This window comes from Scyliorhinus canicula, chromosome 16 (genome assembly GCF_902713615.1).
Source record: "Scyliorhinus canicula chromosome 16, sScyCan1.1, whole genome shotgun sequence".
NCBI lineage: Eukaryota > Metazoa > Chordata > Chondrichthyes > Carcharhiniformes > Scyliorhinidae > Scyliorhinus > Scyliorhinus canicula.
The window spans coordinates 1748523-1776187 of record NC_052161.1 but is presented as its reverse complement, the minus strand read 5'-3'; the positions used below and the strand labels follow the sequence as shown (position 1 = coordinate 1776187).

The window sequence follows — 27665 nt, the reverse complement described above, 5'->3', positions numbered from 1 at the left end:
AGTACTCCCCCCACACAGCAACACTGCCGAGTACTCCCTACACACAGCAACACTGCCGAGTACTCCCCACACACAGCAACACTGCCGAGTACTCCCACACACAGCAACACTGCCGAGTACTCCCACACACACAGCAACACTGCCGAGTACTCCCACACACACAGCAACACTGCCGAGTACTCCCCACACACACACAGCTACACTGCCGAGTACTCCCCACACACAGCAACACTGCCGAGTACTCCCACACACACAGCAACACTGCCGAGTACTCCCACACACACACAGCAACACTGCCGAGTACTCCCACACACACACAGCAACACTACCGAGTACTCCCCACACACACAGCAACACTGCCGAGTACTCCCCCCACACACAGCAACACTGCCGAGTACTCCCCCCACACACAGCAACACTGCCGAGTACTCCCCACACACAGCAACACTGCCGAGTACTCCCCACACACAGCAACACTGCCGAGTACTCCCCCCACACACAGCAACACTGCCGAGTACTCCCCACACACAGCAACACTGCCGAGTACTCCCCCCACACACAGCAACACTGCCGAGTACTCCCACACACAGCAACACTGCCGAGTACTCCCCACACACACAGCAACACTGCCGAGTACTCCCCCCACACAGCAACACTGCCGAGTACTCCCCCCACACACAGCAACACTGCCGAGTACTCCCACACACACAGCAACACTGCCGAGTACTCCCCACACACAGCAACACTGCCGAGTACTCCCCACACACAGCAACACTGCCGAGTACTCCCACACACACAGCAACACTGCCGAGTACTCCCACACACACAGCAACACTGCCGAGTACTCCCCACACACAGCAACACTGCCGAGTACTCCCCACACACAGCAACACTGCCGAGTACTCCCCACACACACAGCAACACTGCCGAGTACTCCCACACACACAGCAACACTGCCGAGTACTCCCCACACACAGCAACACTGCCGAGTACTCCCCACACACACAGCAACACTGCCGAGTACTCCCCACACACAGCAACACTGCCGAGTACTCCCACACACACAGCAACACTGCCGAGTACTCCCCCCACACACAGCTACACTGCCGAGTACTCCCCACACACAGCAACACTGCCGAGTACTCCCCACACACACAGCAACACTGCCGAGTACTCCCCACACACACAGCAACACTGCCGAGTACTCCCCCCACACACAGCAACACTGCCGAGTACTCCCCAGACACACAGCAACACTGCCGAGTACTCCCACACACAGCAACACTGCCGAGTACTCCCACGCATACAGCAACACTGCCGAGTACTCCCCACACACACAGCAACACTGCCGAGTACTCCCCACACACAGCAACACTGCCGAGTACTCCCCACACACACAGCAACACTGCCGAGTACTCCCCACACACAGCAACACTGCCGAGTACTCCCACACACACAGCAACACTGCCGAGTACTCCCACACACAGCAACACTGCCGAGTACTCCCACACACAGCAACACTGCCGAGTACTCCCCACACACACAGCAACACTGCCGAGTACTCCCACACACAGCAACACTACCGAGTACTCCCCACACACACAGCAACACTGCCGAGTACTCCCCCCACACACAGCAACACTGCCGAGTACTCCCCACACACAGCAACACTGCCGAGTACTCCCCACACACACAGCAACACTGCCGAGTACTCCCACACACAGCAACACTACCGAGAACTCCCCACACACACAGCAACACTGCCGAGTACTCCCCCCACACACAGCAACACTGCCGAGTACTCCCCACACACAGCAACACTGCCGAGTACTCCCTACACACAGCAACACTGCCGAGTACTCCCCCCACACACAGCAACACTGCCGAGTACTCCCACACACAGCAACACTACCGAGTACTCCCCACACACACAGCAACACTGCCGAGTACTCCCCCCACACAGCAACACTACCGAGTACTCCCCACACACACAGCAACACTGCCGAGTACTCCCCCCACACAGCAACACTGCCGAGTACTCCCCCCACACACAGCAACACTGCCGAGTACTCCCACACACAGCAACACTGCCGAGTACTCCCCACACACACAGCAACACTGCCGAGTACTCCCACACACACAGCAACACTGCCGCGTACTCCCTCCACACAGCAACAATGCCGAGTACTCCCTACACACAGCAACACTGCCGAGTACTCCCCACACACACAGCAACATTGCCGAGTACTCCCCCCACACAGCAACACTGCCGAGTACTCCCCCCACACACAGCAACACTGCCGAGTACTCCCACACACACAGCAACACTGCCGAGTACTCCCCACACACAGCAACACTGCCGAGTACTCCCCACACACAGCAACACTGCCGAGTACTCCCACACACACAGCAACACTGCCGAGTACTCCCACACACAGCAACACTGCCGAGTACTCCCACACACAGCAACACTGCCGAGTACTCCCCACACACAGCAACACTGCCGAGTACTCCCACACACACAGCAACACTGCCGAGTACTCCCACACACAGCAACACTGCCGAGTACTCCCACACACAGCAACACTGCCGAGTACTCCCCACACACAGCAACACTGCCGAGTACTCCCCACACACACAGCAACACTGCCGAGTACTCCCACACACACAGCAACACTGCCGAGTACTCCCTCCACACAGCAACACTGCCGAGTACTCCCACACACAGCAACACTGCCGAGTACTCCCCACACACACAGCAACACTGCCGAGTACTCCCACACACACAGCAACACTGCCGAGTACTCCCTCCACACAGCAACACTGCCGAGTACTCCCACACACAGCAACACTGCCGAGTACTCCCCACACACAGCAACACTGCCGAGTACTCCCTCCACACAGCAACAATGCCGAGTACTCCCTACACACAGCAACACTGCCGAGTACTCCCACACACACAGCAACACTGCCGAGTACTCCCCACACACAGCAACACTGCCAAGTACTCCCACACACACAGCAACACTGCCGAGTACTCCCCACACACAGCAACACTGCCGAGTACTCCCCACACACACAGCAACAATGCCGAGTACTCCCCACACACACAGCAACACTGCCGAGTACTCCCCACACACAGCAATACTGCCGAGTACTCCCCACACACACAGCAATACTGCCGAGTACTCCCACACACACACAGCTACACTGCCGAGTACTCTCCCCACACACAGCAACACTGCCGAGTACTCCCACGCATACAGCAACACTGCCGAGTACTCCCTACACACAGCAACACTGCCGAGTACTCCCTACACACAGCAACAATGCCGAGTACTCCCCACACACAGCAACAATGCCGAGTACTCCCCACACACAGCAACACTGCCGAGTACTCCCACACACAGCAACACTGCCGAGTACTCCCCACACACACAGCAACACTGCCGAGTACTCCCACACACAGCAACACTGCCGAGTACTCCCCACACACAGCAACACTGCCGAGTACTCCCCACACACAGCAACACTGCCGAGTACTCCCACACACAGCAACACTGCCGAGTACTCCCACACACAGCAACACTGCCGAGTACTCCCACACACAGCAACACTGCCGAGTACTCCCACAAACACAGCAATACTGCCGAGTACTCCCACACACACACAGCAACACTGCCGAGTACTCCCACACACAGCAATACTGCCGTGTACTCCCACACACAGCTACACTGCCGAGTACACCCACACACAGCAACACTGCCGAGTACACCCACACACAGCAACACTGCCGAGTACTCCCTACACACAGCAACACTGCCGAGTACTCCCTCCACACAGCAACAATGCCGAGTACTCCCTACACACACAGCAACACTGCCGAGTACTCCCCACACACACAGCAACACTGCCGAGTACTCCCACACACACAGCAACACTGCCGAGTACTCCCCACACACAGCAACACTGCCGAGTACTCCCCACACACAGCAACACTGCCGAGTACTCCCACACACACAGCAACACTGCCGAGTACTCCCACACACACAGCAACACTGCCGAGTACTCCCCACACACAGCAACACTGCCGAGTACTCCCACACACACAGCAACACTGCCGAGTACTCCCCACACACACAGCAACACTGCCGAGTACTCCCACACACAGCAACACTACCGAGTACCTCCCACACACAGCAACACTACCGAGTACTCCCCACACACACAGCAACACTGCCGAGTACTCCCCACACACAGCAACACTGCCGAGTACTCCCCACACACATAGCAACACTGCCGAGTACTCCCCCCACACACAGCAACACTGCCGAGTACTCCCCACACACAGCAACACTGCCGAGTACTCCCCCCACACACAGCAACACTGCCGAGTACTCCCACACACAGCAACACTGCCGAGTACTCCCCACACACACAGCAACACTGCCGAGTACTCCCCCCACACAGCAACACTGCCGAGTACTCCCCCCACACACAGCAACACTGCCGAGTACTCCCACACACAGCAACACTGCCGAGTACTCCCCACACACAGCAACACTGCCGCGTACTCCCTCCACACAGCAACAATGCCGAGTACTCCCTACACACAGCAACACTGCCGAGTACTCCCCACACACACAGCAACATTGCCGAGTACTCCCCCCACACAGCAACACTGCCGAGTACTCCCCCCACACACAGCAACACTGCCGAGTACTCCCACACACAGCAACACTGCCGAGTACTCCCCCCACACACAGCAACACTGCCGAGTACTCCCACACACACAGCCACACTGCCGAGTACTCCCCACACACAGCAACACTGCCGAGTACTCCCCCCACACACAGCAACACTGCCGAGTACTCCCACACACAGCAACACTGCCGAGTACTCCCCCCACACACAGCAACACTGCCGAGTACTCCCACACACACAGCAACACTGCCGAGTACTCCCACACACACAGCAACACTGCCGAGTACTCCCCACACACACAGCAACACTGCCGAGTACTCCCACACACACAGCAACACTGCCGAGTACTCCCACACACAGCAACACTGCCGAGTACTCCCCACACACAGCAACACTGCCGAGTACTCCCCACACACACAGCAACACTGCCGAGTACTCCCCACACACAGCAACACTGCCGAGTACTCCCTCCACACAGCAACAATGCCGAGTACTCCCTACACACAGCAACACTGCCGAGTACTCCCACACACACAGCAACACTGCCAAGTACTCCCACACACAGCAACACTGCCGAGTACTCCCCACACACAGCAACACTGCCGAGTACTCCCCACACACACAGCAACACTGCCGAGTACTCCCCACACACAGCAACACTGCCGAGTACTCCCTCCACACAGCAACAATGCCGAGTACTCCCTACACACAGCAACACTGCCGAGTACTCCCACACACACAGCAACACTGCCAAGTACTCCCACACACAGCAACACTGCCGAGTACTCCCACACACACAGCAACACTGCCAAGTACTCCCACACACAGCAACACTGCCGAGTACTCCCCACACACAGCAACACTGCCGAGTACTCCCCACACACAGCAACACTGCCGAGTACTCCCCACACACACAGCAACACTGCCGAGTACTCCCCACACACAGCAACACTGCCGAGTACTCCCTACACACAGCAACACTGCCGAGTACTCCCTCCACACAGCAACACTGCCGAGTACTCCCACACACACAGCAACACTGCCGAGTTCCCTGTGTTTGTGTAAATGGGAACTGTTGTTTATACCTGTTACCCGAAGATCTAAAGTATATTTTCTGTTTCTGTGTTAGAATGCACATGAAAAAGAAGCAAGTGTCAACGGGCAACCCTTTTGTGGACAATTTTGCATCAGTCGAGGAAGACTACGCCCACTTTCTCACTGCCATGGAGGAGTTCGACTCTCTCAGCTTTAAGCCCGAGAATTTGGACCCAGCCGTGTGGAGTCGCTTCTGTGATAGTCGAAGAAAGAAAATAGAGAGTGAACAGCAGGTAAGTGAGGAATTGTTCTGTGCAGAATTTGTGCGGAGTTTGGGACTTTAGTGATGCCAAGTATTCGGGTTGACTGAATTCCCAATGAGAGGCCTCGTACACCTGGAAGTGACTGAGTGTGTCAGATGTCCACTCTCGCCAGGGAATAGAATCCCGAGCTCAGGACCATCCAGCTGAGCAGATACAGCCCAGGGCCATCCAGCTGAGCAGATCCAGCCCAGGGCCATCCAGCTGAGCAGATCCAGCCCAGGGTCATCCAGCTGAGCAAATACAGCTCAGGACCATCCAGCTGAGCAGATACAGCCCAGGGTCATCCAGCTGAGCAGATCCAGCCCGGGCCATCCAGCTGATAAAATACAGCCCAGGGCCATCCAGCTGAGCAGATACAGCCCAGGGCCATCCAGCTGAGAATATACAGCCCAGGGCCATCCAGCTGAGCAGATACAGCCCAGGGCCATCCAGCTGAGCAGATACAGCCCAGGGTCGTCCAGCTGATCAGATACAGCCCAGGGTCGTCCAGCTGATCATATACAGCCCAGGGCCATCCAGCTGAGCAGATACAGCCCAGGGCCATCCAGCTGAGCAGATCCAGCCCAGGGTCATCCAGCTGAGCAGATACAACCCAGGGCCATCCAGCTGAGCAGATACAGCCCAGGGTCATCCAGCTGAGCAGATACAGCCCAGGGCCATCCAGCTGAGCAATCCCCAGCCCAAGGCCATCCAGCTGAGACAGATACAGCCCAGGGTCATCCAGCTGAGCAGATACAGCCCAGGGTGATCCAGCTGAGCAGATACAGCCCAGGACCATCCAGCTGAGCAGATACAGCCCAGGGCCATCCAGCTGAGCAGATCCAGCCCAGGGCCATCCAGCTGAGCAGATACAGCCCAGGGCCATCCAGCTGATAAAATACAGCCCAGGGCCATCCAGCTGAGCAGATACAGCCCAGGGCCATCCAGCTGAGTAGATACAGCCCAGGGCCATCCAGCTGAGCAGATACAGCCCAGGGCCATCCAGCTGAGCAGATACAGCCCAGGGCCATCCAGCTGAGAATATACAGCCCAGTGCCATCCAGCTGAGCAGATACAGCCCAGGGCCATCCAGCTGAGCAGATACAGCCCAGGGCCATCCAGCTGAGCAGATACAGCCCAGGGCCATCCAGCTGAGCAATCCCCAGCCCAAGGCCATCTAGCTGAGCAGATACAGCCCAGGGCCATCCAGCTGATCAGATAGAGCCCAGGGCCATCTAGCTGAGCAGATACAGCCCAGGGCCATCCAGCTGAGCAGATCCAGCCCAGGGCCATCCAGCTGAGCAGATACAACCCAGGGCCATCCAGCTGAGCAGATACAACCCAGGGTCATCCAGCTGAGCAGATACAGCCCAGGGCCATCCAGCTGAGCAATCCCCAGCCCAAGGCCATCCAGCTGAGACAGATACAGCCCAGGGTCATCCAGCTGAGCAGATACAGCCCAGGGTGATCCAGCTGAGCAGATACAGCCCAGGGCCATCCAGCTGAGCAGATACAGCCCAGGGCCATCCAGCTGATCAGATACAGCCCAGGGTCATCCAGCTGAGCAGATACAGCCCAGGGCCATCCAGCTGAGCAATCCCCAGCCCAGGGCCATCCAGCTGAGACAGATACAGCACAGGGCCATCCAGCTGAGCAGATACAGCCCAGGGCCATCCAGCTGAGCAGATACAGCCCAGGACCATCCAGCTGAACAGATACAGCCCAGGGTCATCCAGCTGAGCAATCCCCAGCCCAAGGCCATCCAGCTGAGACAGATACAGCCCAGGGCCATCCAGCTGAGCAGATACAGCCCAGGGCCATCCAGCTGAGCAATCCCCAGCCCAAGGCCATCCAGCTGAGCAGATCCAGCCCAGGGCCATCCAGCTGAACAGATATAGCCCAGGGTCATCCAGCTGAGCAGATACAGCCCAGGGCCATCCAGCTGAGCAGATACAGCCCAGGGCCATCCAGCTGAGCAGATACAGCCCAGGACCATCCAGCTGAACAGATACAGCCCAGGGCCATCCAGCTGAGCAATCCCCAGCCCAGGGCCATCCAGCTGAGACAGATACAGCACAGGGCCATCCAGCTGAGCAGATACAGCCCAGGGCCATCCAGCTGAGCAGATACAGCCCAGGACCATCCAGCTGAACAGATACAGCCCAGGGTCATCCAGCTGAGCAATCCCCAGCCCAAGGCCATCCAGCTGAGACAGATACAGCCCAGGGCCATCCAGCTGAGTAGATACAGCCCAGGGCCATCCAGCTGAACAGATATAGCCCAGTGCCATCCAGCTGAGCAGATACAGCCCAGGGCCATCCAGCTGAGCAGATACAGCCCAGGGTCATCCAGCTGAGCAGATACAGCCCAGGGTCATCCAGCTGATCAGATACAGCCCAGGGCTATCCAGCTGAGCAATCCCCAGCCCAAGGCCATCCAGCTGAGCAGATACAGCCCAGGGCCATCCAGCTGAGCAGATACAGCCCAGGGCCATCCAGCTGAGCAGATACAGCCCAGGGCCATCCAGCTGAGCAGATACAGCCCAGGGCCATCCAGCTGAGCAGATCCAGCCCAGGGCCATCCAGCTGAGCAATCCCCAGCCCAGGGCCATCCAGCTGAGCAGATACAGCCCAGGACCATCCAGCTGAGCAGATACAGCCCAGGGCCATCCAGCTGAGCAGATACAGCCCAGGGCCATCCAGCTGAGCAGATACAGCCCAGGGCCATCCAGCTGAGCAGATACAGCCCAGGGTCATCCAGCTGAGCAGATACAGCCGAGGGTCATCCAGCTGATCAGATACAGCCCAGGGTCATCCAGCTGAGTAGATACAGCCCAGGGTCATCCAGCTGAGAAAATACAGCCCAGGGCCATCCAGCTGAGCAGATACAGCCCAGGGCCATCCAGCTGAGCAGATACAGCCCAGGGTCATCCAGCTGATCAGATAGAGCCCAGGGCCATCCAGCTGAGCAGATACAGCCCAGGGCCATCCAGCTGAGCAGATACAGCCCAGGGCCATCCAGCTGAGCAGATACAGCCCAGGGCCATCCAGCTGAGCAGATACAGCCCAGGGCCATCCGGCTGATCAGATAGAGCCCAGGGCCATCCAGCTGAGCAGATACAGCCCAGGGCCATCCAGCTGAGCAGATACCGCCCAGGGACATCCAGCTGAGCAGATACAGCCCAGGGCCATCCAGCTGAGCAGATACAGCCCAGGGCCATCCAGCTGAGCAGATACAGCCCAGGGCCATCCAGCTGATCAGATAGAGCCCAGGGCCATCCAGCTGAGCAGATACAGCCCAGGGTCATCCAGCGGAGCAGATACAGCCCAGAGCCATCCAGCTGAGCAGATACAGCCCAGGGCCATCCAGCTGATCAGATAGAGCCCAGGGCCATCCAGCTGAGCAGATACAGTCCAGGGCCATCCAGCTGAGCAGATACAGCCCAGGACCATCCAGCTGAACAGATACAGCCCAGGGTCATCCAGCTGAGCAATCCCCAGCCCAAGGCCATCCAGCTGAGACAGATACAGCCCAGGGCCATCCAGCTGAGTAGATACAGCCCAGGGCCATCCAGCTGAACAGATATAGCCCAGTGCCATCCAGCTGAGCAGATACAGCCCAGGGCCATCCAGCTGAGCAGATACAGCCCAGGGTCATCCAGCTGAGCAGATACAGCCCAGGGTCATCCAGCTGATCAGATACAGCCCAGGGCTATCCAGCTGAGCAATCCCCAGCCCAAGGCCATCCAGCTGAGCAGATACAGCCCAGGGCCATCCAGCTGAGCAGATACAGCCCAGGGCCATCCAGCTGAGCAGATACAGCCCAGGGCCATCCAGCTGAGCAGATACAGCCCAGGGCCATCCAGCTGAGCAGATCCAGCCCAGGGCCATCCAGCTGAGCAATCCCCAGCCCAGGGCCATCCAGCTGAGCAGATACAGCCCAGGACCATCCAGCTGAGCAGATACAGCCCAGGGCCATCCAGCTGAGCAGATACAGCCCAGGACCATCCAGCTGAGCAGATACAGCCCAGGGCCATCCAGCTGAGCAGATACAGCCCAGGGTCATCCAGCTGATCAGATACAGCCGAGGGTCATCCAGCTGATCAGATACAGCCCAGGGTCATCCAGCTGAGTAGATACAGCCCAGGGTCATCCAGCTGAGAAAATACAGCCCAGGGCCATCCAGCTGTGCAGATACAGCCCAGGGCCATCCAGCTGAGCAGATACAGCCCAGGGTCATCCAGCTGATCAGATAGAGCCCAGGGCCATCCAGCTGAGCAGATACAGCCCAGGGCCATCCAGCTGAGCAGATACAGCCCAGGGCCATCCAGCTGAGCAGATACAGCCCAGGGCCATCCAGCTGAGCAGATACAGCCCAGGGCCATCCGGCTGATCAGATAGAGCCCAGGGCCATCCAGCTGAGCAGATACAGCCCAGGGCCATCCAGCTGAGCAGATACCGCCCAGGGACATCCAGCTGAGCAGATACAGCCCAGGGCCATCCAGCTGAGCAGATACAGCCCAGGGCCATCCAGCTGAGCAGATACAGCCCAGGGCCATCCAGCTGATCAGATAGAGCCCAGGGCCATCCAGCTGAGCAGATACAGCCCAGGGTCATCCAGCTGAGCAGATACAGCCCAGAGCCATCCAGCTGAGCAGATACAGCCCAGGGCCATCCAGCTGATCAGATAGAGCCCAGGGCCATCCAGCTGAGCAGATACAGCCCAGGGCCATCCAGCTGAGCAGATACAGCCCAGGGCCATCCAGCTGATCAGATAGAGCCCAGGGCCATCCAGCTGAGCAGATACAGCCCAGGGCCATCCAGCTGAGCAGATACCGCCCAGGCCCATCCAGCTGATCAGATACAGCCCAGGCCCATCCAGCTGAGCAGATAGCGCTGACACTATAGTGGATATGTTCAGACTCGGGTGCAGCACCAATTCACAAGAATGATTAGGAATAAACACAGGCTAAGCTTGTATTGTCTTGGGGGGTTGGAGATTAGGCTGGTTGCGAAGAGATGATGGGGAAATGGAAGGTAATGGGGGTGAGATATGGAGGTGTTTAAGATGATAAAGTGGATAGAAAGGCACTATTTCCTCTGGTGGGCGAGTCCAGTACAAAGAGGCGAGGGAGAATTGTGAGACTGCGATTTCTCTTGTGTGAAGATTACAGAACCAGGTAAATGGAGTTGATCTGTCTGCTCGCAGAACAGGCTGGAGGGGCTGAATGGCTCCTCCATGTTTCTCTGCCCGCTCCTATGTTGTTTCACAGAATTCCCTGAGAGATATTCCATCCCTCACTGCAGCTGGTCTACAGATTCTGGAATTAGGAGCTGGAGATAAGGCAGCACGGTGGCTCAGTGGTTAGCACTGCTGCCTCACGGCGCTGAGGACCCGGGTTCGATCGCGGCCCTGGGTCACTGCACATTTTCCCCGACAACCCAAAAGATGTGCAGGGTAGGTGGATTGGTCACACTAAATTGGGGAAAAAAGAATTGGGTACTCTAAATTTATTTTCATAAAGGAATTGAAGCATAGCGGGGTCGGTACAAGAGAATAATTTGCTTGTAGGTAACAGGACTCACTGTCAGCCTGTGCTATCATCTAGTCGGGACCTTATCAGTCACATGCAGGGGATGTAATGATGACTGTAAGACACACACACAGCTGCCTGTGAGTGACAAGTGTTAATGTTGGTTCTCTCACTGCCACAATGAGCTCAGTAGAACACCAACAGATTATAGACACAACACAAGCAGTTTCCCCTGAACCACAGGCATTCGTGGTGCTCAATCCTCGTTTTACCTTTCACCAAAGCCTAAGGTTGTTGTGTAGCACATCCCAGGTCCTCCGCTGTTTCCTGCAGTCTCTGGAACGGGTTGCTCTTGTTGCCTTGGCGATAATCACTCGCTCTGCTCCTTTTCAGGTGAAAGTAAAATCGATGATTCTGGCAGAGATGCAGATGTTTCTTCAAAGAAGAATGGAGGAGGATGAACATAGCGCGCAGTACATCAACAACCTTAGCCAAGAACTCAACAAGTCAGTCCCACTTTACATTCAGCAATTGGCAAACGGGTTGTTTCGATCAAAGAGCTGCCCAATGTTGGAGTAGTACTCTCTGAGTTTGGAGGCCGTGATTACAAGTCCCACTCTTGACATTTGAACCTATAATTTAGGTTGACACTTTAGCGCAGTGAGGGAGGGAGGATGAGATGTTAACCCAAGGTCCCATCTACTCTCTTAGGTGGACGTAAAAGATCCCATGGCGACTATTCGAAAACAGGGACAATTTATCCCCCAACCCATAACACTGAGAGGAATATCTGGGTAATTATCATGTTGTTGTTTGTGGGATCTTGCTTTGTGCATATTGGCTGCTGCATTTCCTGCATTTCAACAGTAACTACACTTCAGAAGTGTTTAATTGTCTGTAAAGAGCTTTGACACTTGCTGAGGTGAGGAAAGGCGCTATAGAAATGCAAGTACATTCTTTTATTGTGGGGAAAGTTCATTGAAGGGTAACATATTGTTCTAATAGCCTTTGTTGATGATGCCAAGTGTTTAAGTTGTGTTCTCTCTACCCCTCACCCTCTGAACAGTCTGCGGGAGGTCAAAGCACAGTTCCAGCTGAATCTGATGGTACAACTTGTATTAAAACAAGGGCAGGTGGAGGTACAGAGCAGCGACTTCATCCCCGACTATTCCAGTTCCATTCTCCTGCACAAGGGTGTTGTGGAGGATCTGAACAGCACTATTCAGGTAACTAACCAGTTCTGCTCTTCTATCTGACATGACAGCAGTGAGTTAGACCCTGCTTCACGCTCCGGAACAACCACCTTGTGGTTTATAGGAAGCTTAAGATACAGTAACAGGAGGGGTTTGGGGCCAGTTCATCCCAATATGTTCGGACTGTGACCAATGCCACCAGCTGTACATCAGTCTGAGAGAAACCTACATTTCTGTTATAACCCCACAAAGACCACGGTGAATCGCTAATTGTTCTCCCCGTGGGGCTGGTGGAGTATCATTTCCCGTATTAGAAGGCCGGACGCTCGTCCGATGGGGACTCGTTAGAAAACAGCTCTCTGGAGGCAGCACGGTGGCACAGTGGTTAGCACTTCTGCCTCACGGCGCCGGGGACCCGGGTTCGATCCGGGCCATGGGTCACTGTCCGTGTGGGGTTTGCACATTCTCCCGTGTCTGTGTGGGTCTCACACCCACAACCCAAAGATGTGCAGGGTAGGTGGATAGGCCACACTAAATTGCTCCTTAATTGGAAAAAATGAATTGGATACTTTAAATTAAAAAAAAACAGCTCTCTGTGAAGAAAATAAAACAGACCTAGAAATGGTATTCGAAGGTAAACCCGAGCCATACGATGCCAACGTAAAGGACTGGGCCCAGTATGCCGAGCGTATGTGCTATTTTCTCACACCAACAACATAGTAGAGGATGAGAATCAGGTGATCCTCCTGACATCATGTGGGGTCCCGATGTTTAACAACATAAAACGTCCAACTCACCCAAAGGCCCGGACTCCAAAACTTTCAATGAGCTCAAAGTGTGAAATCTTTATGATGCAAAGCCATCAATCATCCTCCAACGATACTGTTTTATTGCAGCAGGGAGAATTCCCTGAGAGGTGTGGATTTTGGTGCAGTACTCGTCTCCGACCGAGATGCTGCGTGATGGATTGGTGTGTGAAATGAACAATGTCACAACTCAAAATAAATACTGGCACCACCCAATCTAGATCTGAAAAAGGCCATTGAGATAGCCTTTGTGATGACCCTCACAAGGACCACGGAATCTGCCCGTGAGGCTCATCAAGTACGAGTTACCATGGTAACGGTTAGAGACCTGCCCAGCTGAGACTTATTACTGAGCCCTTTAAATGCCAGACCGAATATTCCGTTAGTCCCAGGCTGGGACAATTGTACTGCACCTGCGCGGGCGGCTTTACTTTTCCGTTCAGAATAAATCTCTTTCAACCTTCCTCTTCGTGTCTCCTGGATTACTAAACTGAAGATAAGGAGCAAGAAAGGGGCTTTGGACAGCCCTACATCAAAAATACAACTCCAATAAGGAATCATAGAATCTGGGAATGTTGATATTTGGGAAAGTCGAGCCATACGATGCGGGTATGGAGGATTGACCCCAATACACCTTTTGTGCAAATAGCATAGAAGGTAACGACCAACAAAAGGCACTCCTTCTGACCACTTGTGGAGCCCAGATTTTCAGCATCATTAAAAGTTTGACTTACCCAGCAGCCCTGGATTCAAAAGTTTTTACTGAGCTGCTGGACTTAATGACAAACCACTACAACCCAAGACTACCGGTAACTCTCACGTGCTACAGGTTTAATACGGCCGCAGGAATCCCTGGAGAACCCGTAATGGATATCCTGATCAAGTTCAGGCAACTGGCAGAACATTGTCAGGCAGGATCATCCCTGCCGGAGAAGCTACGGGACCGACTGGTATGCGAGATAAACAACATCGCAACACCAGGTTAAAGTCCAACAGGTTTGTTTCAAAAGACGAGCTTTCGGAGCACTGCTCCTTCCTCAGGTGAATGGAGAGGTATGTTCCAGAAACATTTATATAGACAAAGTCAGAGGTGCTGGACAGGGCAGCACGGTGGCCTAGTGGTTAGCACAACCGCCTCACGGCGCTGAGGTCCCAGGTTCAAATCCCAGCCCTGGGTCACTGTCTGTGTGGAGTTTGCACATTCTCCCCGTGTCTGCGTGGGTTTCGCCCCCACAACCCAAAAGTGTGCAGAGTAGGTGGATTGGTCACGCTAAATTGCCCCTTAATTGGAAAATATAATTGCGTAATCTAAATTTAAAAAAAAAGAGATGCTGGACAATGCTTGGAATGCGAGCATTTGCAGGTAATCAAATCATTACAGATCCAGAGATAGGGGTAATCCCAGGTTAAAGAGGTGTGAATTGTCTCAAACCAGGACAGTTGGTAGGATTTTGCAAGTCCAGGCCAGATGGTGGGGGGTGGATGTAATGTGACATGAATCCAAGATCCCTGTTGAGGCCGCACCCATGCGTGAGGAACTTAGCTATAAGTTTTTGCTCGGCAATTCTGCGTTGTCGCGTGCCCTGAAGACCGCCTTGGAGAACGCTTACCCGGAGATCAGAGGCTGAATGCCCTTGACTACTGAAGTGTTCCCCGACTGGAAGGGAACATTCCTGCCTGGCGATTGTCGCACGATGCCCGTTCATTCGTTGTAACAGTGTCTGCATGGTCTCGCCAATGTACCACGCTTCGGGACATCCTTTCCTGCAGCGTATGAGGTAGACTACATTGGTCGAGTCGCACGAGTATGTGCCGCGTACCTGGTGGATGGTGTTCCCACGTGTAATGGTGGTATTCATGTCGATGATCTGGCATGTCTTGCAGAGATTGCCCTGGCAGGGTTGTGTGGTGTCGTGGTCACTGTTCTGAAGGCTGGGTAATTTGCTGCAAACAATGGTTTGTTTGAGGTTGCGCGGTTGTTTGAAGGCCAGTAGTGGGGGTGTGGGGATGACCTTGGCAAGATGTTCATCTTCATTGATGATGTGTTGAAGGCTGCGAAGAAGATGTTGTAGTTTCTCCGCCCCAGGAAAGTACTAGACGACGAAGGGTACTCTGTCAGTTGTTTCCCGTGTTTGTCTTCTGAGGAGGTCGGTGCGGTTTTTTACTGTGGCGCGGTGGAACTGTCGATCGATGAGTCGAGCGCCATATCCCGTTCGTACAAGGGCATCTTTCAGCATCTGTAGATGTCTGTTACGCTCCTCCTCGTCTGAGCAGATGCTGTGTATAGGGAGGGCTTGTCCATAGGGGATGGCTTCTTTAATGTGTTTTGGGTGAAAGCTGGAGAAGTGGAGCATCGTGAGGTTGTCTGTGGGCTTGCGGTAAAGCGAAGTGCTGAAGTGACCGTCCTTCATTTTTTTTTTTTTATAAATTTAGATTACCCAATTATTTTTTCCAATTAAGGGGCAATTTAGCATGGCCAATCCACCTACTCTGCACATTTTTTTTTTTTTTTTTGGGATGTGGGGGCGAAACCCACGCAGACACGGGGAGAATGTGCAAACTCCACACGGACTGTGACCCAGAGCCGGGATCGAACCTGGGACCTCAGCGCTGTGAGGCGGTTGTGCTAACCACTAGGCCACCGTGCTGCCCCTGACCGTCCTTCATGGAGATGAGTGTGTCCAAGAATGCAATTGAATTTGGAGAATAGTCCATGGTGAGTCTGACGGTGGGATGGAATTTATTGATCTCATCGTGTAGTCGTTTCAGTGATTCTTCGCTATGGGTCCAAAGGAAAAAAATGGCATCGATGTATCTGGTGTATAACATCGGTTGAAGGTCTTGTGCGGTGAGGAAGTCTTGTTCAAACTTGTGCATGAAGATGTTGGCATGTTGAGGTGTGAATTCGGTCCCCATGGCTGTTCTGTGCGTCTGGATGAAGAATTTGTTGTCGAAGGTGAAGACGTTGTGATCCAGAATGAAGCGGATGAGTTGCAGAATTGCGTCTGGAGATTGGCAGTTGTCGGTGTTGAGGACTGAGGCTGTTGCAGCAATGCCGTCGTCATGGGGGATGCTGGTGTCGAGTGCCGAGACATCCATTGTGACGAGGAATGTTCCTGGTTCAACTGGTCCATGGGTGCTGAGTTTCTGTAGGAAGTCCGTCGTGTCGCGACAGAAGCTGGGTGTACCTTGTACGATGGGTTTCAAGATGCCCTCGATGTGGCCAGAGAGGTTTTCACACAGGGTCCCATTTCCTGAAACAATAGGATGGCCTGGTGTGTTGGCCTTGTGTATTTTCGGGAGGCAGTAGAGATCCCCAATGCGGGGAGTACGTGGGATGAGAGCACGTAGGGTGCTCTGAAGATCTGGATCCAAGGTCTTGATCAGTCTGTTGAGTTGGCGGATGTGTTCCTTGGTTGGATCTGCGGGTAACTGTCTGTAGTGTTCCTGGTTGTTGAGTTGTCGATACACTTCTTTGCAGTAGTCCGTTCTGTTCAGTATGACGGTGGCCCCTCCTTTGCCTGCTGGTTTGATGACGATGTTGCGGTTGGTTTTGAGAGCGTGGATGGCGTTGCGTTGTACTTGGGTGACGTTCGGGGCTGCCCTGTGAATGCGACTGATGAATCTGGCATTGACACGACTCCTGACGGCTTGAGCATACATGTCGAGTCTCGGGCAGCGGCCTTCCGGAGGGGTCCAATTCGACTCTTTCCTCTTCGGTTGCTGCACCGCAGATCTCGCGGTCGGCTGTTCCGGTTCATTGGTCGTCTCCTTGGGTTCGCTGTCGGCCTCTTGGGGTCTGTGGAAGAATTCCCGGAGCCTCATTCGCCTGATGAATTCCTCCGTGTCTGCCGTAAGACAGATGGGGTCCATTTTGGTGGTGGTGCAGAAATTGAGCCCTCTGCTGAGGACTTTGATTTCGTCTGGTTGAAGGGTGTAGTCTGACAAGTTGACAATAGATTTCCCTGTATTGTTTTCGACTGTGGTACTGGGGGAGGCTTGGTTGCTGCTGGTGGTGATGCCGAGTTTCTCAAGCTTCCTGTTCTTGGTGTGCATATAGGTGGCACAGTATCGTTGTCTCATCTGTTTGCCGGAGTTACGCAGCTGGTCAGCTGTGTCCTGAGCGCAAGTTGAGAATATGGCCTCTATCTTGGTTTCCAGGTTGCGTCGACTGCTGTAGAGCTGGTGTACGAGGTGGTTGAGGAGTGTGACAGAGGTGCGGCGGCAGAGTCTTTCAGCGTAGTCTGTGTTGTAGGTCGACTTGAGTGGGTTTGTGATCTGTAGCCCTTTCGGGATCTTGTCTGCTTTTTTGGATCCTTGTAGAAACTTAATGTCAGTGTCTATATGCGCGATCTTCCTGGAGATCCTCTCCACTTTGAGCCAGCAGTTTGCGGTGTCGATGGTAGCCTCTCCCTGGAACTGTAATGATTTGATTACCCACAAATGCTTGCATTCCAAGCATTGTCCGGCATCTCTGACTTTGTCTATATAAATGTTTCTGGAACCTACCTCTCCATTCACCTGAAGAAGGAGCCGTGCTCCGAAAGCTCGTGTTTGAAACAAACCTGTTGGACTTTAACCTGGTGTTGTAAGACTTCTTACTGTGCTCACCCCAGAGAAAGCATGAACTGCATCACTGCCCTCAAAGTTACCCCACCCAAAATTAAACTCCAGGTCCACGGTGACCCCCCCGGAAATGGAAATGAACACAGGAGCCGCTGTCTCCATTATAGGTGAACAGACCTTCAGGTGCCTCTGACCAGATATCATACCCAATGGCCAAGCTAGCCATGTACATGGGGGAGCCTCTATGAATCGTAGGAATCACCGTGATCCCGGCCCCCACGGGCAGAAGACTGTCCGACTCCCCAAATGTTGTACAAGAACTAGGACCCAGGCCTGGGCAGAGACTGGCTGCAAATGTTCAAATTCCCCTGCCAGAACAGCCAGTGAGCTACTCTCTGCTTTTCCTGCCATTCCTGCCAGAATCAGCATAACAGGTGATTAAGAAGGCGAATGAAGGCAATGTCCTTCATTGCTAGAGGGATGGAGTTTAAGACTAGGGAGGTTATGCTGCAACTGTATAAGGTGTTAGTGAGGCCACACCTGGAGTATTGTGTTCAGTTTTGGTCTCCTTACCTGAGAAAGGACGTACTGGCACGGGAGGGTGTGCAGAGGAGATTCACTAGGTTAATCCCAGAGCTGAGGGGGTTGGATTACGAGGAGAGGTTGAGTAGACTGGGACTATACTCGTTGGAATTTAGAAGGATGAGGGGGGATCTTATAGAAACATATAAAATTATGAAGGGAATAGATAGGATAGATGCGGGCAGGTTGTTTCCACTGGCGGGTGAAAGCAGAACTAGGGGGCATAGCCTCAAAATAAGGGGAAGTAGATTTAGGACTGAGTTTAGGAGGAACTTCTTCACCCAAAGGGTTGTGAATCTATGGAATTCCTTGCCCAGTGAAGCAGTTGAGGCTCCTTCATTAAATGTTTTCAGGATAAAGATAAGATAGTTTTTTGAAGAATAAAGGGATTAAGGGTTATGGTGTTCGGGCCGGAAAGTGGAGCTGAGCCCACAAAAGATCAGCCATGATCTAATTGAATGGCAGAGCAGGCTCGAGGGGCCAGATGGCCGACTCCTGCTCCTAGTTCTTATGTTATTCTAATAGAATCAACTAGAATTAAGATAATTGGGGTCAGGTGTATCAGTGGGACAACAGTCACTAGTCAATTACAGCTCACACCCCACACCATTGACAACACTGGCCTCTACCCAGCAATGTGGACAATTGCCCAGGTGTGTCCTGTACACAAGAAACAGGGCAAATCCAATCCAGGCAATTTCCGCCCAATCAGTCTACTCTCCATCATCAGCAAAGTGACGGAGGGAATCATCAACAGTGCTATCAAGCAGCATTTACTCAGCAGTATCCTGCTCTGCGGGTGCTCAGTTTGCGTTCTACCAGGGTCACTCAGCTCCTCGCCTCATTACAGCCTTGGTTCAAACATGGACAAAAGAGCTGAATTGAGGTGAGGTGAGAGTGACTGCCCTTGACATCAAGGCAGCATTTGACCGAGTGTGGATTCAAGGAGCCCGAGCTAAACTGGAGCCAATGGGAATCAGGGGAAACTCTCCGCTGGTTGGAGTCAGACCCGGCACAAAGGAAGATGGTTGTGGTGGTTGGAGGTCAATCATCTCAGCTCCAGGTCATCACTGCAGGGGTTCCTCGGGGTAGTGTCCTAGTCCCAACCATCTTTGGCTGCTTTATCAATGACCTTCTTCCATCATAAGGTCAGAAGTGGGATGTTTGCGGATAACTGCACAATGGCCAACACCATTCGTGACTCCTCAGATCATGACGCAGTCCATGTCTAAATGGAGCAAGAGCAGGACAATATCCAGGCTTGGGGCTGACAAGTGGCAAGTTCCATTCATGCTACACAAGTGCCAGGCAATGACCATCTCCAATAAGAAAGAATCAAATGATCGGCCCTTGACGTTCAATAGCATTACCATCGCTGAATCCTCCATAATCAACCTCCTGGGGGTTACCATTGTCATGTGAGAGCACCTTTAAGAAAAGGGTGTTTATAAATGGATGTGTTTCTAAGTGTCTGTAGTGAGAGTACCTTTAAGAAATGGGTGTTTATTACTGCAGTGATGTCAGAGAGTGGGTGGACCTGGGCTGTCTGTCACTTTTTACTTTCGTTTTAGGCTGTTTGCTGCAGGGTGTGTTTTAGTTTCATTTTCAGAGCTGTATAGCTGCAATCACAGCTAGAAGGTGTATTAGAGTCTCTCTGTAATCTAAAGACTGTAAATCGATCCTGGTGATTTAAAACTAATAACAGTAGTGACTTTAACCTGATGTGCTTCTGGTAAAAGGTGTTTTAAGTCTTACGGATGTTAAAAGGAAAGCTTAAAGGATTACTTAGTGTTGTATTCTTTGGGGGTTGTATTTGAATTATTGGTTGTGAAGATGTTCACAATATTTTAAAAAGGTTAATTTGAGTTCATAGAATAAACATTGTTTTGCTTTAAAAAAATACTTTTCCATTTCTGCTGTACCACACCTGTAGAGTGGGTTGTGTGCTCCTCGTACCACAATCTAGTAAAGGTTGTGGGTCAGGCGAACTCCAGGATACACTTTGGGGTTCTCTAAACCCTGGCCCATAACACCATTGATCAGAAACTGAACTGGACTAGTCATATAAATAGTGTGGCTACTGGGGCAGATCAAAGGCTAGGACTCCTACTGCGAGTAACTCACCTCCTGACCCCCAAGCCTGCCCACCATCTACAAGGCACAACTCAAGAGTGTGTTCGAATACTCTCCGCTTACCTGGATGAATGCAGCTCCAACAACATTCAAGAAGCTCAACACGACCCAGGACAAAGTGTTAATTCCTGGTTAATTTGCTGTCAGTCTAGATTCAATAAAATCTGAGATGGATTTGCAGGTATCATATCATTTAATAATAACTAACTTGCAAGGCTGCATCAATCCATAGAGCTACAGGACACACATACTGCCTTCTGCTAGCATCCAGGAGCATCCTGGCCCTATATCCTAATTGGTCACTTTGCATTGTAACCCCAGCATCCTTTTCACCATGCTCGCCACGAGGTTACCATCCCCCGAGCCATGCGTTGCTCTGCTCTGCTCCTTTGTTCTGTCTGTGAACATATTACCCTCAGGGTCCTACTGTCTGCTTTCTCATTCCCTCCTTAACCCATCATTCCTAGCTGTAGTTATGGCCCTTCAACTAAGAAAACTTGTTGCTGCATTTCTAAATCCTACTGCAGCACCCCATCGGCCGCTGCATGCTCGTGGATCCTAACAGTCAAGACTCTAGGGGCGGCTATCTGTTCCACCGCACCCTGCATTTTACCCATCACGCATTTAAGGATGACCATGCCCACAAAGATGCAGGCGAGATAGTCAAGAACATACCGGTTCTGCATGGCAAACAACCTGAGTTGAGATAATTCCCTGGTTATTGCCCCGAGGGCCCCCAAGGTCTCATTTCCCAGGATGGTAAGGCCACAAATAAAATAATTCCGATCGTTGACCGCCAAGGAACCCCCCACACCCCCCAGTGTCAAGGCGTTCAGAATTCCCCATCCGGCTGAGTGGCCCCGGTTGGGTGCTAGGACCTGAGGTTCGCAGAATTCGGCTGAGACTGACCGGCACGCCAATATATGGTGCAGTATCCACTCAGTGGGGCAGGGGACCCGCTTGATTGCTCCCCCTTCCACAAACATTCAAACCCTCCACCACCGATGATCAGCGGCAGCCGTATGTACCATCTACAACATGCACTGCAAGAACTCACCAAGGTTCAATGGGCAGCACTTTCCAAATCCACGACTACTGCTGTCGGGGACAAGAGCAGCAGAGACCTGGGAACCCCACCATCTGGAGGCTCTCTTCCAAGTCACTCACCACCCTGACTTGGAAATATATCGCCGTTCCTTCACTGTTGCTGGGCCAAAATCCTGGAACTCCTCCCTAACAGCACAGTGTGTGTACCTACACATGAAAGACTGCAGTCGTTTAAGAAGGCAACTGACAACCACCTTCTGAAGGGCAACTGGGGATGGGAAATAAATGCTGACCTAACCAGCGACAACCACATCCCGTAAATGAATTTTTAAAAAATTAATAGCTCATGCTGACACCTAATTCCATATTCGCCAGGGTGGATTTCACCCCAGACCTTGTGTTTCTGATGGGAATTCATTTGTTCCTGATTTTTTAAGCCTATCTGTCCAAACGCTGGAGGCAGTGCAGAACCTGGCTGAGCCAGGGCCAACTTGTGATTTTCAAGCTTAGAACGGAGGCAAAGGAGGGACCCTTGTAGAATGAGCAGATTGATACTGAACACTATTTTAAATGAAACTGTGACTGCACTTGAAGGAAACCTCGGGAGAACTGGTAAAAGGAAAGGTCAGCATTGATGCCCAGAGGAATAGGCATCTGCTACGGGAGTGGGAGAATAGATCTGGGCAATGAAAGAGGTGAGTGGATTGTGTTGAGGAGGGAGGGATTTAATTAAAGGGTCAGCTGTATTCTCATTTATACTTTGTAATCTGGCTAAAAGTTCTTTCTGGGATTAGTGTCTGATCATTTATTTACTGTTATCCAGTTATTAGGAGAAAGGAAAGTAGCCAGTATGGTGGAATGCAAAGACTTCAGGAAAAAAATTGTGCAGGTGGAGTGGGAGTGCCAGAAGATGCTGATGCAGATGGATGATTTACGTAACAAGATCCGGGATATCCTGAAACTGAGGATCACCAAACAGGCACAGATGGTAATGACTAACTTCACACCAGCAAATCTAACCTGTCTGAGACACAGAGAGCCCCCAAAGGCTGGGAAACCTCTCCCGACAGGAAGCCCCTTTGGACTGGGAAACTCACCTGACAGTCTCCAGGGACCTGGAGAACTCTCCCAACTGCAAACTCCCAGGGGATGGGGAAAGTCTCCTGACTGGGAGGCATGGGACTGGGGAATCTCTCTCTACCGGGAGCCCCAGGATCGAGGGAAACGCTAAACGGGAGACCCTGGGACTGGGGAATGTCTCCAGACTGGGAGCCTCCAGGGCCAGGGAAATGCTCCCAAAAGGGAGGCCCCAGCGAATGAGAAACTCTCTTGATTGGAAGCCATAAATACTGGAGTTCAAGTCTGACCTGCCAAGAAAATTCTACTTGAGCGGCTTAATCCCACTAGGGTGCAGGTATAGCTGGATGTCTGTCAAAGTATGCTATTCCTGAATTACCAATGCAGGACACACAATGAGAAAATGAAACAGTTCTACCTCTGGAAAAGGACAACACATCTGTCTGCTGCAGCACAAAGGAGGATTTCCAGGGCTAGATCTTTCCCCTCTTAATGACTAACGCTGTTTGGTTTGTTCTTTCCTAGTATCTAAGAGAGGCTAATTATGAGGCTCACATGAATGCAGACATCATGGGAATGGAGCGTTCAATCGAAGGTCAAGAGAAGGTAATCTATACGAGATTCTCCTGTAGCTAGTGAAAGGCAGTCTCGCCTGAATGCAGGAGAGGTGCGCCACCAATTCCTAAACCGTCTTAAAGTTCTCTCTTTAAGAAATGGAGGAATAATAGCGAGCCCACAAAGACAGGTCTCCGTCAACTCTGACATGAATTCAATTTTCATCATCATTGAAGAAACACTTTAATCCAGAGCTCATCCTGAGAGATATTAACAGGAAAAATCGATCATGTTGAGAGTTGACCCGATAAGGGTCTTTAAGGTTACAAAAGGGTTTGATAAAATTCACGTGGTGTAGATGTTTCTATTAGTAAATCCAAAACTAGGGGCTATACTGTCACTGATTGAAACCAACAGGGAATTCAGAGAAATATCTTTGCATATGAGTGATGTGACTGTGGAACTTACTGACACAGGGAGTGATTGTGCCAAATAGCATAGATGCATTTAAGAGGAAACTAGGTTGTTAGAGGGAGATAGAAATAGCATCTATTAATAAGGAGGTAATTCAGAATAAGAGGAAGCTCATATGCAGCAAAAATACCGACATAGAACTGAGTGTCTAAATGGCCTGTTTCCATATTTTCCATTCCAAGAAACTGCCATCAGTCTGCACAAAGAACAATACAGCACAGGAACAGACCCTCCGGCCCTCCAAGCCTGCGCTGATCACGTGTACTATCTAGACCGCCTGTATCCTTCTCTACCCCATCATGTGCCTATCCAGATAAGTCTTAAAGGTCGCTAACATATCTGCCTCAACCACCTCACTTGGCAGTGCATTCCAGGCCTCCATCACCCTCTGTGTAAAACACTTGCCCCGCACATCTCCACTGAACCATTCCCTCCTCACCTTAAACTTGTGCCCCCTTGTAATTGTCATTTCCGCCCTGGGACAAAGCCTCTAACATTTCACCCTATCTATAGCCCTAATAATTTTATAAACTTCTATCAGGTCGCCCCTCAGCCTCCATCTCTCTAGTGAGAACAATCCCAGTTTATTCAACCTCTCCTCATAGCTAATACCCTCCATACCAGGCAACATCCTGGTAAACCTTTTCTGTACTGTCTCCAAAGCCTCCATGTCCTTCTGATAGTGCGGTGACCAGAATTGGACACTGTAGGCAGGATTCTCCGACCCCAATCGCCCGGGGCCGGCGTTAATTCCGCCCCCGCCGTGCCCCGAATTCTCCGCCCCCCGAGATTCGGTGGGGGCGGGAATAGCGCCGTGCCGGTCAGCGGGCCCCCCGCGGCGATTCTCCGGCCCCCGATGGGCCGAAGTCCTGCCGCTGACAGGCCTTTCCCGCCGGCGTGGATTAAACCACCTACCTAACCGGCGGGATTGGCGGCACGGGCAGGCTCCTGGGGGTGGCGCGGGGCGATCTGACCCTGGGAGGTGCCCCCACGGTGGCCTGGCCTGCGATCGGGGCCCACCGATCGGCGGGCGGGCCTGTGCCGTGGGGGCACTCTTTTTCTTCCGCCTTCGCCGTGGCCTCCCCTGCGCATGCGCCGGTATGACGTCAGCAGCCGCTGACACTCCGGCGCATGCACGGACTTACGCTGGCCGGCGAAGTCCTTTCGGCCCCGGCTGGCGTGGCGGCAAAGGCCGTTCACGCCAGCCGGCGGAGTGGGAACCACTCCGGCGCGGCTCTAGCCCCTTAATGTGAGGGCTTGGCCCCTAAAGGTGCGGAATTCTCCGCACCTTTGGGGCGGCCCGACGCCGGAATGATTCACTCCACTCCGACATGCCGGGACCCCCCCCGCCCCGCCGGGTAGGGGAGAATCCCGGCCAGTATTCCAAATGTGGCCTAACCAATGTTCTATACAACTGTAACATAATTTTCGTGCTTTTATACTCGATACCCCATCCATTGAAGGAAAGCATATCATATGCTTTCTTTACCATTTCCACCTGTGCTGCCACTTTTAAGGATCTGTGGACCTGCACGCCCAGATCTCTCTGTGTCTCTATGCTCCTGATGGTTGTGCCATTTATTTTATAGCCTCCACCCGAATTGTTCCACCAAAAGCAAGATGAGTAACCTCATCTATTCCAAAATGTATACATCATTTCCTAGAAATAAGCGTGTTTAACCCTAAAGAAATTTGAAAAGAAACACCATTGTCACGGTTTCCATGGTGTATCACTGGCGGGTCAACCTCTGATTTTCCCGGCCCACCATCTAACCACTCGATGATCCGGGCGACATTTTTAAAGGCTGCCCAGTACACGGCAAGCAAACAATTCACCCGGGATCTCCTCCCACCCCAAGTAGGCACTGCCCAGGCTGTGCCAGGATGGGGTGTCTGGGTTGTGCCAGGTTAGTGTTGGGACACCGGAGCTGTACCTGGGGGAGGGGGTGTGTGAGCTGCTCGCCCTTGAGCGCTGCACTCATCCGAGCTCCTCTGGGAGGTCTGCTCACCAGGTGCTCACCTTCAGAGACCAGTTATGCTTCAGTGTTCTGCCATAATGCCGCAGGGGGATGATTCACAGGTGGTCAGGTCTAATAATGATATTAAATTTATTATATGATGTTCCGAACAATCAGTGCAGCCCATCACTGACAGAGGGAGGGGAAAATAGTGTTGTGCTTTTATTCCATCATAAAACACAACTTCACACTTCTCGCAATATTTTCCACTCCCGTCACTGAACCCACCCAACATGAACGGCAGCAGAAAATCCCAGCCAAAGTTTGTTAAAGTAACTCCAGGAGAAATTGATAATTGTCTGACTTTGATGATTCACTTTATGCTTAGTTTCACAGTAAAGTTATCGATAAGAGAAAGACTATCATCAAAGACCTGGAGAAGCAGATCTCACAACTGAAGAGGGAGATGAAAGTGATTGATGGACAGTTGAAAGAACAGCACATCTCTGTCAGTGAAAGGCAAAATATTCAGGAGATGATCAGTGAGTTCAAAGCAACGTGTTGTTGATTTCTAAAACCAGTGGGTTTAATGTAACAACTTAGTCACAATCAACCTAATATGAATCTGAGCACAAGTGAGCAAACATTTACAAACAGCTGATAAAGTGCACATGGCCCCAGGGGATTTGAATATTTGAAAAAAGGAAACATTTGCTGGGCTGCAGAGAAAGAGCCAGGGAATGGGTCTAACTGGATTGCTAATTGGCACCGGTGTGATGAGTTGGATGGCTCCCTCTCTGCTGCATGATTGAACTAAAAAAGGGAAATGGCATTTGATAAACAGCGTGTGCGGCATTCTCTGGTTACCCAGCTGCATGTTTCCTGGTGGCGGCGCATGGTTCACTGACGACGGCATTGTCTCTTCCTGCCGCTTGTCAATTGGATTTCCCGTTGAAGCCACCCCAGGCTGCCAAGAAACCCATGGGTGGGGGGGTGTGCTGCCAGCGGGAAAAGATAATCCGAACAGCCAGAGAGTTACAGCCCATGTCATCCTTCAGAAATGTCACAATGTGCATTTGCAGTAAATATAATGTAAATGTCCACCAAACAATTTAATACATAAAGAAGAGAATAGAGGGATATTGGGGCAGGGGAGGAGGAAGCATTATTCTGTTCTGTGAAATCACTCTCATAATTCTGTAGTTGGGTTGGAAGTAGTGTTAGTGAGGGCACTGGGAGAACTCCACTTTTTTGTTTAATGGTGCAGGACTAAGGTTGATTAAAGCTCATTTGAACCAATGCATAAGCAGACTACACCAAGGAAGCAACAATAATGAACAAATTAATGAAGTACTGCTCACCACAAGTTCAGATGAATGTCAGCCTAGATTATATTCTCAAGTCCTGGAGTGAGGCTTGAACCCACTCGTATGAGCTGAGGTTGCAGCTGAGCAAGGCCAGCACTGGGAGTCTGCAAGGTACAGTAATGTTTATACAATGTCCTTGTCACCAACCAGTATATCCCACTCATGGAATGTGGGCATCACTGGTTGGGTCAGCACTTATCGCCCATCCATAATTGCCCTGAAGAGTCAATCACATTGTTGTGGGACTGGAGTCACATGTAGGCCCTGTGCTCAGTTATCCATCTCTGTCCTGCCACTAAGAAAGGCAGTGAAGCAGAGAGGAAATAAAAGTCA

At 52.2% G+C, this 27665-nt stretch overlaps 1 protein-coding gene across 1 annotated transcript in view; it reads left to right on the top strand.

Moving 5' to 3' along the window:
* The window catches only part of cfap43 (cilia and flagella associated protein 43), a 273825-nt gene that overhangs the window by 245654 nt on the left and 506 nt on the right, over nt 1-27665 (top strand). The window contains 6 exon segments of the mRNA XM_038822192.1: nt 5834-6032; nt 11968-12080; nt 12641-12800; nt 22725-22889; nt 23504-23584; nt 26354-26507. Coding sequence (XP_038678120.1) covers nt 5834-6032; nt 11968-12080; nt 12641-12800; nt 22725-22889; nt 23504-23584; nt 26354-26507 — 872 coding nt within the window.